This window comes from Chlorocebus sabaeus, chromosome 25, assembly GCF_047675955.1.
Source record: "Chlorocebus sabaeus isolate Y175 chromosome 25, mChlSab1.0.hap1, whole genome shotgun sequence".
NCBI classification, from domain to species: Eukaryota; Metazoa; Chordata; class Mammalia; order Primates; family Cercopithecidae; genus Chlorocebus; species Chlorocebus sabaeus.
The window spans coordinates 28334804-28349985 of record NC_132928.1 but is presented as its reverse complement, the minus strand read 5'-3'; the positions used below and the strand labels follow the sequence as shown (position 1 = coordinate 28349985).

General features: G+C 51.7%; 1 protein-coding gene across 1 annotated transcript in view; it reads left to right on the top strand.

The window, feature by feature from the left end:
* Window positions 1-11391, top strand: part of IGFN1 (immunoglobulin like and fibronectin type III domain containing 1) — a 32772-nt gene extending 21381 nt beyond the window's left edge. The window contains exons 15-22 of the mRNA XM_073011403.1: window positions 562-861; window positions 1402-1575; window positions 2631-2759; window positions 5419-5721; window positions 6710-6798; window positions 8631-8826; window positions 9556-9855; window positions 10635-11391. Coding sequence (XP_072867504.1) covers window positions 562-861; window positions 1402-1575; window positions 2631-2759; window positions 5419-5721; window positions 6710-6798; window positions 8631-8826; window positions 9556-9855; window positions 10635-11095 — 1952 coding nt within the window. The 3' untranslated portion in view covers window positions 11096-11391. The remainder of the gene's footprint in view (window positions 1-561; window positions 862-1401; window positions 1576-2630; window positions 2760-5418; window positions 5722-6709; window positions 6799-8630; window positions 8827-9555; window positions 9856-10634) is intronic.
* The last annotated feature ends 3791 nt before the right edge of the window (window positions 11392-15182 follow it).

Genomic DNA, 15182 nt, shown 5'->3' with positions numbered 1-15182 from the left:
CCTGAGAGTCCCCAGGGTTCTGCGCCCTCCCTGCCATCAAGGGCAGGCCTGGGGTGTGATCTCTGGTGGCTCTGATCCTCATTTGCATGCTGTTTAAGATCCAGACCTACCCCTAATTCTGCTCAGACTGCTTAGGAAGAAGCAGTTGAGATCAACACAGTGCTGGGCTCCTGCTGGGCGGCGGGGAGCTGATTATGCTTCTCTGACCCCAATGCACTGGGCCCTCAGGAAGCTGCTGGGTAGGATGGTGGTCCCCAGCCCTGAGTGGTGCCAGCAAGGTAGGACTGCTGTGGGCCGAGCAGGTGCCCATACCAGCCCCCGGACGGTGGAGCTGGGACGGGCTGGTGCATTCCATGGCACATCCCTGGGTGCACATATGTGTTGGGGGTGGGGACGTCTCAAGAATGTGCGGCCCTCTGGGTAATGCCCAAGGCTCTCTGGACAGTCTGCCCCATTGCAGACTTATTCACTGATGAGTGGTGAAGGGGGGCGGGGGGCGGCACCGTTCCCTTCTAGCTCCTCTGACCCCTCCTCTTCCTGCTCTTCTCTGTGGGTCCCCAGACAAGCCTGACCCCCCACAAGGCCCCATGGAAGTTCAGGATTGCCACAGGGCTGGTGCCTGCCTCCGCTGGCGGCCCCCAAGGGATGATGGGGGCCAGCCTGTAGAGTGCTACGTGGTGGAGAGACGGCAGGCTGGCAGGAGCACTTGGCTGAAGGTGGGCGAGGCCCCCGCTGACAGCACCACCTTCACGGATGCCCATGTGGAGCCAGGCAGGAAGTATGCCTTCCGAGTGCGGGCTGTGACCTCGGAGGGGGCTGGCGAGGCCCTGGAGTCCGAGGAAACATTGGTGGCTCCTGAGGGTGAGAGAAAAGGCTGGGGCTGGGGGTGGAGGACACTCCTGGGCTCCCCGCTGTGCCAAGGAGGGCAGGCTGTCCCAGAGGCTGAATGACACCAGCCTGTGCTCAGGGCTTTGGAGGCCCTTCTATAGCACTCTGGAGACTCCTTCCTTCAGCTGCATTTGGGATCTGGCACCCAGATGAGGAAGTGTTTTACAGAGTCTCCGGGAGTGAGGGTATGGGCCAGCAAAGCCTACTGTCTCACGCCCCAGGGAGAGAGGGGCATCCACCTCCAACATCCTATCAGGGGACCGGAGGCGGAGGGGCCTCAGGGCTGGCTCTAGGCTCCGAGGCCACGGTGCTACGGTGCCTTCTCTGTCTTTTCATTCCTTCCCTTGAATAGCCGGAACACTGACCTAGGGTGGGCTGGCTCAGCCCCCACACTCGCCAGGACAGGGAGGAGTGTGGCCTGCCCCAGATGCCCCTGCCTCCTACCCCCAGGGGCTCCCCATGAGCTGGCACCTTTCAAGGCCTCTGGCTGACTGGAATCTTCCTTGCCCCCAGCTCTCCCCAAGGCCCCTTCCGCGCCAGCCATCCTGTCAGCCTCCAGCCAGGGCATCACGCTGACATGGACGGCACCTAGGGGCCCTGGCAGCGCCCACATCCTGGGCTACCTGATCGAGAGGCGTAAGAAGGGGAGCAGCACCTGGACAGCAGTGAACGACCAGCCGGTGCCTGGTGAGCATTGTCCTGGCTTCCAGAGCTTCCTTAGACCGCTCCTGGCTCCAGGATGCCAGGAACTTGTCAGTTCAGATTGGTTTAATACAGTGGTTCTTATCTAGGGTGGTTTGGCAGTATCCGGAGATATTTTTCATGGTCACAACTGGGTGGAGGGTAGATGTTACTGGCATCTAGTGCAAAGAGGTCAGGTATGCTGTTAAACATCCTACAGTACACAGGACAGAACGCACCCCCTCCTGTCAAAAATCCCAAAGAAGTATCTGGCAAAAAAAAAAAAAAATGTCAATCATGCTGAGGTCAAGAAGCCCAGATTCAGAAATCCCAGCTGGGAGCCAGAGATGGAGCTGTTAGCCCTGGCCCCTCTACTTTTTGCCTTGACTTTGGACAGTTCACTTACTCTCTAGATCTGAATTTCCACATCCATGAAGTGGAGAGGAGGGTCCCCTGCCCCACTAAGTAGTTTCCTAAGAAACAAACTGCATTCTGAGATCAGAAAGAACTTGGAAAAGCCAAAGGGCTGGGCAGATGCGAGGGGTCTTCTGGTAGCCCTTAGCATTTCTTTGCTCTGCGTGCGTGCTGCAGAAGTCCAGGTTTGAGGAGGGAAGAACGGGTTCAGAACAGCTTGCCAGGAGACCTGGGTTCAGGTCATGGCTCTGCTACTTAGAAGCTGAGGCCTGTCAGGGCTTCAGTTTCCTTATCTCTGGAAAGAGAGATGAACAAAGGGCAGCCTTACAATTTCACTATTTAGTTATCCTGCTTTATTTAAATATGACAGCAACTCTGTAAGGCAGAGACAACCAGGGAGATTAAGGTACTTGCCCAAGAACATCCAGCAAGTTAGTGGTGGAACCAGACAGGAATCCGAGGCCCCTGACACCCTGAGCAGTGCTCTTTCCACTTTGGAGGGAACGGAGTCACAGCACGTGGAGGGCTGTAGGGAGGAATGTGTTAGGACCCCAGGCTTGGTCTCCTTCAGAACTTGGAGGCACCCAAGCTATCTCCCCATGTCCAGCCCCATCCGGGTGGGACTCACATGAGCGGGCTGTTCACAGAGAGGAGGTGGACGGTGGCGGACCTGCGGCAGGGCTGTCAGTACGAGTTCCGGGTCACAGCTGTGACTCCCTCAGGCCCTGGAGAGCCTGGACCCCCCTCAGATGCCGTCTTTGCTCGGGACCCCATGAGTAAGTAGGGAACCAACCCAGGATGGGGGTGGGGGTGAGCACGGGATAGCCCTGAAACTGGGTGGGACTTGACGGAAGGTCACAGGTCACAGGTTGGGGCAGTCCTGAAGGACATGGTCAGGAGGGCTGAGATATAAAAATCAAAAGGCCTCTCGGGTGAGCCACATCTTAGGGCCCCTATATTGAGATCAAATAGGCCCAGAAGCCAGGCAGTGGGATTAGAAGATTCCTTCCCTGTCAAGCATAATGGTTCACACTTGCAATCCTAGTACTTTGGGAGGCAGAGGCAGGAGGATTGCTTGAGCCCTGGAGTTGGAGGCTGTAGTGAACTATGATTGCACCGCTGCACTCCAGCCTGCATGACAGAGGGAGATCCTGTCTCAAAAAAATAATAATAAAACAAAATAAAAAGGGGGAGTTCTTTTCAGGATCACTTCACTCACTCTGGCCTCTAGGCAGGCCAGCCCCCAGTCTGGCCCACCTGCTCTAGTCCCATAAGCATCCACTCACCCCTGTGCGCCCATCAGGCAGGACAGAGAGCAGGTGACAGGGGAAGCTCAGCGTCAATTCTCTATCCAATGAATATTTGCCCATCACCTACTAAATGGCCAGCATTGTGCCAGGAAGTAGGTGAATCGATCCTGGTCTCTGCCCTTGAGAAACTTACAGTCTGAGATAGCATTTCCTATCTGAGACCTGTGGTCTTGAGAACATGGAGTGTATCGAGAGATGCCAACAGACATTCTGAGAACAACAGGAACAGCAAAAAATGTCTGTGATCAAAGATGTGTATGATGTGAGCCTATGATGTTTCCTGCAGGGGAAAAAAACCTATCTAACCTTGATCCAAATCTAGCTTTTTCACAAAATACCTATTAAAAGCGTCACTCCAAGGCATACAGCTTAGAAAATGCTGCTTTGTATTTCTCATCCCCTAATGAGCTTGCCCACACCAGGTCCTCTGGGGAGCAGCACATTTCTGGCACTTGCTGGATGGGCCAGGTAGTCAACACCTGGAGAGCATCTCTGTGCCCCACAGAGCCTAGCCCATTGCAGGTGTTCAGGCTGTTTGAATGAACCCAACAAGACCGGAACATTCTGTAAGTTTCATTGTTCAAGTCGTATCTGAGTTTTAGTCCTAGGAAGGGCAGAGTGTGGAATGGAGGGATCGGGGAGGAAAGCTGGCCCATGCAACTTACTCCTTGCAAATGGACCAAGGCTGTCCTATCTTTTCTCTTTCTTTTCTTTTTCTTCTCTGTTCTGTTCTTTTCTTTTCTTTCTCTCTCTCTCTTCTTTCTTTCTCTCTCTTTCTTTCTTTCTTTGTCTCTCTCACACTCTCTCTTTCTCTTTCTCTCTCTTTCTCTCTCTCACACTCTTTCTCTCTCTCTCTTTCTTTCTTTCTTTCTTTCTTTCTTTCTTTCTTTCTTTCTTTCTTTCTTTCTTTCTTTCTTTCTTTCTTTCTCTCTCTCTGACAGGATCTCACTCTTTTACTTAGGCTGGAGTGCAGTGATGCAATCTTGGCTCATTGTAGCCTTGAACTCCTGGCCTCAAGCAATCCTCCTGCCTCAGCCTCCTAAGCAGCTGGAACTATGAGCATGTGCCACCACACCCTGCTAATTTATGTTTTTGTAGAGACAGGGTCTCGCTGGTCTTGAACTCCTGGTCTCAAGCTATCCTCCTGCCTCGGCCTCCTAAAGTGCTGTGATTACAGGCATGAGCCATGGACCCACAGCCTATTAATCTCTCCTATCAGTGGTGGGAAGTAGAGACAATGGATAGGATAAGCAGTGTCTAACAGCAGCCACAGCAATCACTACATTTTCTGGATTCTTGCTGCTAAGCAAGGCCTATGGCCCAGCAACATCATCTTATTAAAATTTATGAGAAATGCTGAATCTCAGGCCTCACCCCAAACCTACTGAATAAGGGTCTGTATTTTTACCAAAATCCCCAGGTAACTTCTATACTAATTAAAGTTTGAGAAGTACTGCCCTAGCCTAGTGGTTTTCAAACTTCATTGCATATTTAGAAACACCTGGAAAATTCTTAAAAATGTTGATGCCTAGACTGCACCCCAGACTAATTAAATCAGAATCTCTGAGGTGGCATCTAGGTGCCAGTATTTTTAAGCTCACCAGGTGATTCCACGCTCATTGTGCTTTTTGCTTGTTCTAAAACCTCTGTGGGTAGGTGGGGCTATTATTATTGTTCTCATGTAACAAGTGGAGAACAAGAAGCCTGCACTGAGTACCCAAAAGGCAGAGTCTTGAATCTAAGAGTTTAGAGTCCAGAATAAAAACATGTAGAAGTCCAGTCTTACGGGATAATGGAACCTAAGAGGTCATCAACTAAAATATCGGTTTTCTGGAATTACAGAAGGATAGTTAGGAGAAGGTATTTGGCAGGTTGTGAGTGAATGAGGGAAATGAGTTGGGGGAGGCTTCCTGGGAGAGGTGGCCTGGGATCTGTGTGCATAACGGAGACAAAGTGCTGGTTACAGTAAGAATTTGGAACAAGGTAGGTGCTTCAGGAAGAATCTAAAGGCAGAATTGCTAAGTGGAAAAATTTCCCAGTCTCCCACAAGGAAGGCAATCAATATCCACACTGAGTGGCCTCCCTCAGGAGACGCCATTCCTGACACTCCCATGCTGCCTGGCAGGACCCCCTGGGCCGGTGAGGAATCTCCAAGTCACAGACACATCGAACACCAGCATCACTCTGATCTGGGCTGGGCCAGACACCAAGGACGGGGACGAAGCCCAGGGGTATGTGGTGGAGCTGTGTGGCTCAGACAGTCTCCAGTGGCTCCCGTGCCATGCGGGCACCGTGCCAGTCACCACCTACACGGCCAAGGGCCTTCGGCCTAGAGAGGGCTACTTTGTGCGGGTGACAGCAGTTAATGAAGGAGGTCAGAGCCAGCCCACTGCCCTGGACACATTAGTGCAAGCTATGCCTGTTACTGGTGAGTGCTGCCTCCTTCCCCGACCTCTGAGCCCTGCAAGCCCCTCCTGAGAGGGGCCCCTGAGTAGCTGCCATGCACTTGCTAAGCCAGGATCTCCACCCTCAGTTTCAGGAAGTAACATTTATTGAGCACCTACTAGGTGCTAGGCACTGGGCTAGGCAGTCCCTTCTTAGAAATGTTTTCTCATTACGACTCGTAACTATACTACAACTTTAATGTTTCTATTCTGAAGTTACAGAGAAGGAAACTGAGGTTCAAGGTACTTTGCCCACGTTGTCACCAATGGTATGTGGTAGAGCCAGGATTTAAACCTGGAGACTCCAAAGTTGATGTTTTCTAGGAGAGAGAGTGGCTGCTACCTGCGCATGGCCTTAGAAGGCCTAAGTGCAGCTCAGCTCCTGTGGTTCACGTTCAGAATGGGACATGCCCAGCTCCCCGTTATTATTGAAAAGAGGATTGTCTTTCCCTTTGGGCTTTAACCACTACAAGCACCTGACCTGCCTTTGACCCAAGCTGACACTGGGCCACCCCAGCTGACCCTAGTCATCACTGTGACAGTAGGGAGACACAAACACAGCACATGGAGTCCAGAGTCCCAGAATCTTGTCCTGGCTTTCTCCCAAAAAAGGTGTGACCTCAGGCAAGTCACTTCCTGTCTTAGATTGGTGTCTATCTCATCTGCAAAACATAAGTGCTCTACCACATATCAGCATCTTCCTCTGTTCCAGCCTAGTCCACCCCTCTCCCTGCAGGGTCCCTTTCTCAGCTCCTGTCCCTCCCCTGCTAGCATCTCCCCACCAGCCCCTGGGGTCCCCCCTGAAGATTCTGCTCCCAGCTGCACTCCAGTGCTTTAGAGGCCCCAACGTGTTGGGATCTCAGCATCCCAACTGGCCCATTCTTCCCCTCCAGCCCTGCCTTGCTGGGGACCTGGGGCTGGGGTCCAACTGTGAGGCAGAAGGGAGGTAACCAGTCCTCTTGTGTGTTTCAGTCTGTCCTAAGTTCCTTGTGGACTCCAGCACCAAGGACTTGCTGACGGTCAAGGTCGGGGACACTGTTCGTGTGCCCGTCTCCTTTGAAGTGAGTGTACCTACAGGGGTATGGGGAGGGAAGCCCAGAGAGGCCAAGGGGGCCAGACTCAGCCCTGTGGCTCTCTTTTTTTCCTTGTTCCTTTTTGGCCCCTAGTCAGTGTCCTGGGCTTGTGGAAATCAGGCAAGAGACACGAGGAAGGAAGGATTCAGGTCCTCCTTAAAGGTACCGCCCTCACTTGGCCACTGGGTGGCCATTCTGCTCCAGGCCTGCAAATCCCTCTAGTGGTAGCTTCTGCTACTGCACCTCCAAATTAAGGCTCTTCCGGCTCTCCACCTCTCCTAGTTTGGGAATTCAGAAAGCCGACCGTGCCAATGGTCCCCTTTGGCTTCACAATGTATTTTTGTGCAATCACATGACCTACATTTGACTCAGGGTGATCCTTAACCAACACTAACACCATCTGACTTTATAACAGTAGGGTGGTGGCTAAAAGTACAAACTGCCTGGGTTCAAATTTTGACGTCATCACTCACAACCGTTTGACTTTGGACAAATACTATTTATTTATTTATTTAGAGATGGAGTCTCACTCTGTCGCCCAGGCTGGAGTGCAGTGGCGAGATCTCAGCTTACTGCAACCTCCATCTCCTGGGTTCAAGCGATTCTCCTGCTTCAGCCTCCGGAGTAGCTGGGATTACATGCGCCCGCCGTCACACCTGGCTAGTTTTTGTATTTTTAGTAGAGCTGGGGTTTTGCCATGTTGGCCAGGCTGGTCTTGAACTCCTGACCTCAGGTGATCCACCCGCCTCGGCCTCCCAAAGTGCTGGGATTACAAGTGTGAGCCACTGTGCCCAGCCAGGACAAATATCTTAACATCTCTGTGTTTCACCTTCCTCGTCTGTCAAAAGGGGATAATAATAGTAACCTATCTCAAAGGTCCGAGGGTTCAAGGAATTAATATATTGAAAGTGTATATGTAGGGCCTGGCATATGGCAGCACCCAATATGTTTTAATATTATTATTGTTTAAAATCATCATCATCTGTGTAGGAAGCTCATAGCACACAGAGCCAGATTCAAACCAGTCTATCTTACTCTAAAAGACTTGTTGGTAACCACAATAATGATAGTGATAATGATGACAAAAATATTTAATGCACGTTGAGTAATTATCATGTACTAGGTCTTGTTCTCTCTGCTTTCCATGTATTTATTATTAACACTTTAAATTCTCAGAACAATCCTGTAAGTTCAGTTAGTTACTATCAGTGTCTTCATTTGACTCTGGTACCCACTGTGCCCTGTACTGAGGGCCCTGTAGGGAACTGGCGGCATGGTCACCAAGCAGCTGGGCTGGCCTTCCCACCCTGCTAAAGGTCACCACAGTTCAAGGCCAGGACACCGAAATCTTCCTCCTAGACTTTTGCCAAATTATCTCCTATGTGGGTGCCAGGGTAGTTAACACTCCCCTCCCCACACATCCCTTCTCATTCCCATCCCACCCCCTGCCATGTGGATCCAGAACTCATTATGCTTTCCTGCTCAGAATCTGACAACAGTGGCTCCTGGCTTACAGGATAACATCCAGATGTCTGTACAGGTGTGACGTGGAGGGCGCTTTGCATTTTTGCCAAACCTCCTCGTCCAACTCCCTTTCCTGTTCCACTGCCCCCCTACCATCCCCATCTGCCAACCTCACACTTTATCACCACCCCTCTTTCCCACCTGTGTTTTCTTGTCGATGTTCTGTGTTTTCTTGCCAACTTTCTCCTTGTACAAGGCTCTTCTCACCACTTCTACCTTCAGCCTAGCTTAAATGCCATCACCTCCATGAAACTGCCGGCTGCCCTTCTCAACTTTTCCTTCCTCTCCTTTCTCAGGCTGTGCCCATGCCTGAGGTGACCTGGCTGAAGGACGGCTTGCCCTTGCCCAAAAGAAGTGTGACCGTCACTAAGGATGGCCTCACCCAGCTTCTGATCCCTGTGGCTGGCCTCTCAGACAGTGGTCTCTACACTGTAGTGCTGAGGACCCTGCAGGGGAAGGAAGTTGCCCACAGCTTCCGTATCAGGGTGGCAGGTGAGGCAGGCCTGGCTCTGGGCTCTGGACACTGGCTTGGCCACTCACCAAGGCAAGGAGATGTGCACAGGTCTGGTCATAGGTCTCAGCCACTCTACCAGGGCTAGGTATGCAAGGTGACCATTCTCCACCTTTCCTCTGTGCTTGATGATACAAAGTAGAAAGGACCCCGGAAGCTCCCCAGGGACTTCCATTGTCCTTCTGCCTCAGGAGCCTAGAGACAGTCATGTCATATCTCCTCTCCAACCTCAGTTATCCTTCCCTTTGAGTCAGTGAGCAGAGGCTGTCACCACTGTTACATCACTCCAAAGACTCATGGGACAAAATTGTTTGCAGCCGTTGCACAGAATAAAGGCTTTCCTCCCCAGCTGTGGCTCCACACAGCCCCTGCCCTGGAGGAGCTTCTGGATATCCAGAAATGATCAAATAGACTAACAGTGGGGGCTCTGTAATGCTGCCTCATGAGAGCCCTGCCTCTGTCCAAAAATGCATGTCTTGTCCTGTGTCATTTTCTTAAAAACTGAAGTGAATTATAATTACTCTTTTGGAGAGATTTTCTACCCTCTAGAGATAACTGTGGACCTCTGGCCAAGCTCACTCTGGCCCCAGCTACCTGTGTGGCAAGACTGCATTCCCCAGGACCCTCAGAAGACTTGGGACCTGGAGGGGGCTGGCAGCAGCCCTGCTGGGTCCCCTCCACGTGACCTCCCTCTGCCGTCTCTCTTGAAGCGTGTCCGCAGGCACCTGGGCCCATCCACCTGCAGGAGAACGTGCCTGGGACGGTGACGGCTGAGTGGGAGCCCTCTCCGGACGAGGCCCGGGGTGTCCCGCTACACTATGCAGTGTTCACGCGCTCCTCGGCGCATGGCCCCTGGCGCGAGGCAGCTGACCGCATCCACACCAACCGCTTCACCCTCTTGGGCATCCTCCCTGGCCACGAGTACCACTTCAGGGTGGTGGCCAAGAATGAGCTGGGGGACAGCAAACCCTCGTACACCAGCCAGCCCTGGTGCATCCCCCGGCAGCGCGGTAAGCAGCCCCTGAGAGGGAGGAGCAGACAGGGTGGGGGTTGCGCTCTGCAGTGCAGCGGGATGCACCCAAGCATGGCAGGTGCACAGGATAGGGACTGTGGCAGAGATGGCCTGGAGCATGCCAAATAACAGCCAGCATCCCTGAGCTGCTGCTCCTCCCTCTCCTGCCTCACACCTACCTGTACTGACATCCTCTGCACCCCTGACCTCCGTGGGGAGAATGAGATTGGTGTGGGTGTTTGGGTGTCTGAGGTGCCTTTGGGAGGATTTTCAAAAGCAGTCACAGACAATAAGGCAAATAGAGGTTAACATTTCTCTGAAAACAAAGTGTATTTTACAGCAAGGTAGATGTGGACCTTAAGATCAGTCACTAGAAGAGCAGGCTATAAAATCAAATGAAGGTTTCTTTTTCCTAAAATACAAAAATGTCAGGAAAGCTCTACACCAAAATGTCAGCTATGGTCATCTACAGGTAGTGACATTATGACTGGTTTTTGTTCTTTCTCCTTTGATTCTCGGTGTATTCGCATTGTCCACAGTGAATGTGTGTTAGCTACCAAAAAATCCATAAAGTTAAAAAAAAAAATCCATAAAGAATTTTGGGAAAAGGATAGAATGAGGCAAGCCTTGGGGTCCAAATTTGCAGGCAAGATGTGGCAGGAAATCCCAGGTAAGGCCTACATGGTAGTGTCTTGAGCTCTCTACCCAGACTCCAGTCTCAGCCAGGCCTTCCTCACTTTCTCACCCTCCTCCCTCTCACCCCGGCTTTCACCACAGACAGGTTCACAGTGAAGGCTCAGAGCTACCGGGAGCCTGACCTGAGCCAGAAGCCCCGGTTCCTGGTGGGCCTGCGGTCCCATCTCCTGCCCCAAGGCTGCGAGTGCTGCATGAGCTGCGCCGTGCAGGGCTCGCCCCGGCCCCACGTCACCTGGTTCAAGAACGACCGCAGCCTGGAAGGAAACCCCGCAGTGTACAGCACTGACCTGATGGGCGTGTGCTCCCTCACCATCCCCAGCGTATCCCTGAAGGACAGCGGCGAGTACAAGGCTGTGGCCGAGAACACACTGGGCCAGGCAGTCAGTACTGCCACCCTCATTGTCATAGGTAATGGTGGCTGCCCTGGCAGTGGGACAGGAAGGAGAGCCAGGAGAGCAGTCACCTGCCTGCCTTCAGGGAGCCTCCGGGGGGCGCCTAGAGGGATTCAGCGGGGAGTCAGGAGACCAGGACACTCTGCCTGACTCTATGAACTTTCAGCTATTTAACCTACCAACACAAGCCCACATGTGGTCTCGATTCGCCCACTTTTAAAAAAAAATTATTGTTGTTGTTATTATTATCATTATTATTATTATTGAGATGGAGTTTTGCTCTTGTTGCCCAGGTTAGAGTGCAATGGCGTGATCTCGGCTCACTGCAGCCTCCACTTTCTGGGTTCAAAATATTCTCCTGCCTCAGCCTCCCGAGTAGCTGGGATTACAGGCATCCGCCACCACACCCGGCTAATTTTTTTGTATTTTTAGTAGAAGCAGGTTTTCGCCATGTTGGCCAGGCTGGTCTCAAACTCCTGACTTCAGGTGATCCACCTGTCTCAGCCTCCCAAAGAGCTAGGATTACAGGCATGAGCCACTGTGCCTGGCCGATTTGTCCACTTTTAAACTGAGGTATTTGAACTTGGTGAGCAACTCTTGATTGAAAGGCTGTGTACTGCCCACCTAAGCTTCCCAGTGGGGCCACACGACACATTGCAGGCTGAGAAATGAACAGGCATCCGTATTGTTCTTTCTTAAATATGTCGAGATATGGACATTTAGTGCCTAGAAAGCCATGCTGACTCTCTCATTGGTAGTCTCCTTTTCAGTACTGCAGATAATATATGTTAATAAAGTTTTTCCTTCAATAGTACTTAAAACACCTTATATTTTGAATAGTAATAAAAGGCAAGCCTCAGGTGACCTTTGTGGAAAAACGACCCCTCTGCACTGGAGCAGAGTATCTCTCCTCTCTGCAGAGCCCATGCTTAGGCATTAGGAAGCCACGCTCAAAGCACCCCAGCTCGTGTACACATGTCGTCCCGGAACAAAGCTGGCATTGGGTGTGGCTATGGTTCCCCGAGGGGCCAGCAAAGGGTTTTGCCCAAGCTCAGAGAGCACATGGTGGCTCCACACCCCTGATGGCAGAGCCTGTAGCCTAAGCACCATGCTGAGTTTTCTTCACCACTGAACAGGTGTGGGGCAGGGTGGCTGCCCCTCTGGACCAACTGGAATATCCTGTGTCTTGCAGAACCCAGCGCCTAGACTCACCTCACCCTGGGATGGTCCTGGACCCTCGAAGCTTCACTTCTGATACCTGCACTGGCCTGGGAGGCCAATCCCAAGGATGGAGGCTGTGCCCAGAGCCCCAGGAAGACAGGAGTGAGAAGACTCCTGGTGAGGTTTTGACCTGGAGGACATGAAGTCCTTGGGGAAGAAAAACAAGGGAGGAGGCCATTCTGCCTCCTGGTTCCAAGCTAAGTCACTCAACGGAATGACAGTGAACCTCCCGGACCCTCTTCATATGGGTTTCTTTCTTCTTCACTTCAGGAGATCCAAAGGGCACCTGCCCGCAGGATGGGCCGGCTCCTTATTTTCCTGGGCTGAGCCCCTTGGAGGGAGGGTGGGCACAGCTGGGCCTGCTGTGACCACAGGGAGGGAAGAGGAGAGGAGGTCAGAGGACCTGGGTGAGGACTAGGGCATCAAGGGTGTGTGTGTGGTGGGGGCAGGGGTGCGGCATGTGCTTTCTGTACATTTCTTCATTAAAACATTAGGCTAATACAGGCAGATCATTTGCAAATTTACTTGGCGTGGGTGTGTTGGAGGAAAGATTTCCAAAGCAGAGCCTTTATTCCAGGCTTCAGTTGGGAGGATGGGTGGGTTCTGGACGGAGGGGAGAATGGGCTCAGAATTGGACTCTTCTCCTGCAGCCCAGGCATGCATAGTTGATTGCAAGGGTGAGAAAGCCAAGAAAGGTTAGAGGGTAATGGAGATGCTTCTCTTCCTCCTGGCCCGTGTTTCCTGCACTCCTCTGACTGGTAGAAATCCTGTGAGCAGCAGGGCTGGAGGCCTCCCCAGGTGTTATATGTGTGGAGACCACAGGGCAGGCTGGGGTTACCTAGGGCTGTCCTATGTCTGTCACTCCCTCAGACTAGAAAGAGTCTGAGCTGGGGAGAATCCTACTCCAGGATCTGAGCCCCTGTTAGAAGGGGAAGAAAGAGCCCATCAAGTGCATGAGGGTGTGACTCACTCAAGGCTGCATGGGCCTCCTCACCTTCTCCACAGCCCCCACTGCCCCATGTCACAGGAAGGATGGGATGACTCCCTTTCCCAGGTGGGTCACCCCACCACTGCCCCCAGAACCGTTGCACTCCATTATCCTCAAGTCATGGCCCCCAAACTCTCAGGCTCCCCGGAAATATTCCAGAGTTTCCAGGAGCCAAAACAAAGGAAGGATTCCCGGGGAAGGCTGAGCCCCACTCTCTCCCAGGACGTCAGCTCTGAGGTCACCAGCAGGTGACCCGATGAGCTAGAACACTGTCTGCCCTTCACTCCTTCTGCTCAGATCCTGGCTTCTGCTTCCCTCAGTCTCCCTTTGCCACCAATTGCAGGTCAGATGCATGAAGGAAGGAGGGTGAATCATGGGAGGAGGGGTTAATGCCAAAAATCCGTTTCTGAAGAGTGAGAATATGTGACCAAGGGAAGGTTCTCTGAACCGGAGAAACAACTGTTCACCCAAAATAGACCAAGAGTATCCCCCAGAGGCAGGGGCACAGACCAGACGACCTTTTACAGCTCATTCCTTCCCCCACCAAAGAAACCTGCATAAGCTGTTTTCCTTGGAATTTCTCTTGTTATCTCTACCTTGCTATCACAGCAGGCCAACAACATGGCCATGGGAAAAGAAGGAGGTGATTAGAAACTGAGAGGCAGTGGCTGGACACCTCAGCCTGTGTGGGGCTATTCTCATGAGTGCTTTCCACGCTGCGCAGTCCTGGAGTTGAAGGAGGGCAGGGCCTCAGGCCAATAGTCTGTGGTTTCAGAAATGCAGAGAAGAAGTCGTTTGCATAGAGAGGGTGACCCAGTGCCTGTGGCATGCCTAGCTCTGAGCAGACACTCATATTAAGGATGAGAAGAGAGACCTTTCTGCACCTCTAAGGGTGGGGTACAAGGAACTGACCTTTCGATGCAATATAAGGACAAAAGACTATAACCCATGATGGCTTCATGAGACACTTTCATTTGTTTGATGAGCCTGGATCAGGCACTGTGGAGGCAGAGATGAAGGTGACTCAGATATGAGTCCTATTGCCAAGGGACCCATGGCAAGGAGGCAAGACTTGTATACCAAGAACCATTATTCAAGGTAGCCGGTGATGCATACTCTAAGAAAGGCACCAATAAAGTCCAGAGGAGTTCAGAGGAGGAGAGATGCTGCAGGCTGAGAACCTCAAGGAGGGCTACCTAAAGTAGTAACATACTTGAGGGAAAAGTAGCAACTGGACAGGCAGGAATGGGCAAGGGTATATCGGAGTGGAGAACACCATGAGCAAAGGCAAGGAGATGTGAAGTAAAAATTGGGTTAAAGGACTGGGAAGTGGTTCAGTTTGGACAACTTAGGGTGACCTATGTAGCTATCACAGCCGTTTGGTCTAATGCCAAAGAGAAACATTCCTGGACCAAATTTACAGGTGTATGTGTGCTCTGGGCACCAACCATGATGGAGGCAGAGTTCCTACTCTCACAGGACTGGGACAGTGGAAAGCAGTGGTCTTTTTTTGGCAGTGGACAGCAGAATGCCAATATCCTAGGGCAGGCCAGGTTAGGTGTCCCTGGGAGGGGCTAGCATACTTCTGTAACTGGGGTGGGATATGAAGGCAAAAGGAACAGTCATGGCACTTTCATTCATTCCCACACAAAGCCAAAAAAAGTCCTTGCCAGTCAAGTATAGAATCTGAGTGTATCTCAAAATATTAAGAGCTATTTATGACAAGCCCACAGCCAATATCATACTGAATGGGCAAAAACTGGAAGCATTCCCTTTGAAAACCGGCACAAGACAAGGATGCCCTCTCTCACCACTCCTGTTCAACATAGTGTTGGAAGTTCTGGCCAGGGCAATCAGGCAAGAGAAAGAAATAAAGGGTATTCAATTAGGCAAAAAGGAAGTCAAATTGTCCCTGTTTGCAGATGACATGATTGTATATTTAGAAAACCCCATTGTCTCAGTCCAAAATCTCCTTAAGCTGATAAGCAACTTCAGCAAAGTCTCAGGATACAAAATCAATGTGCAAAA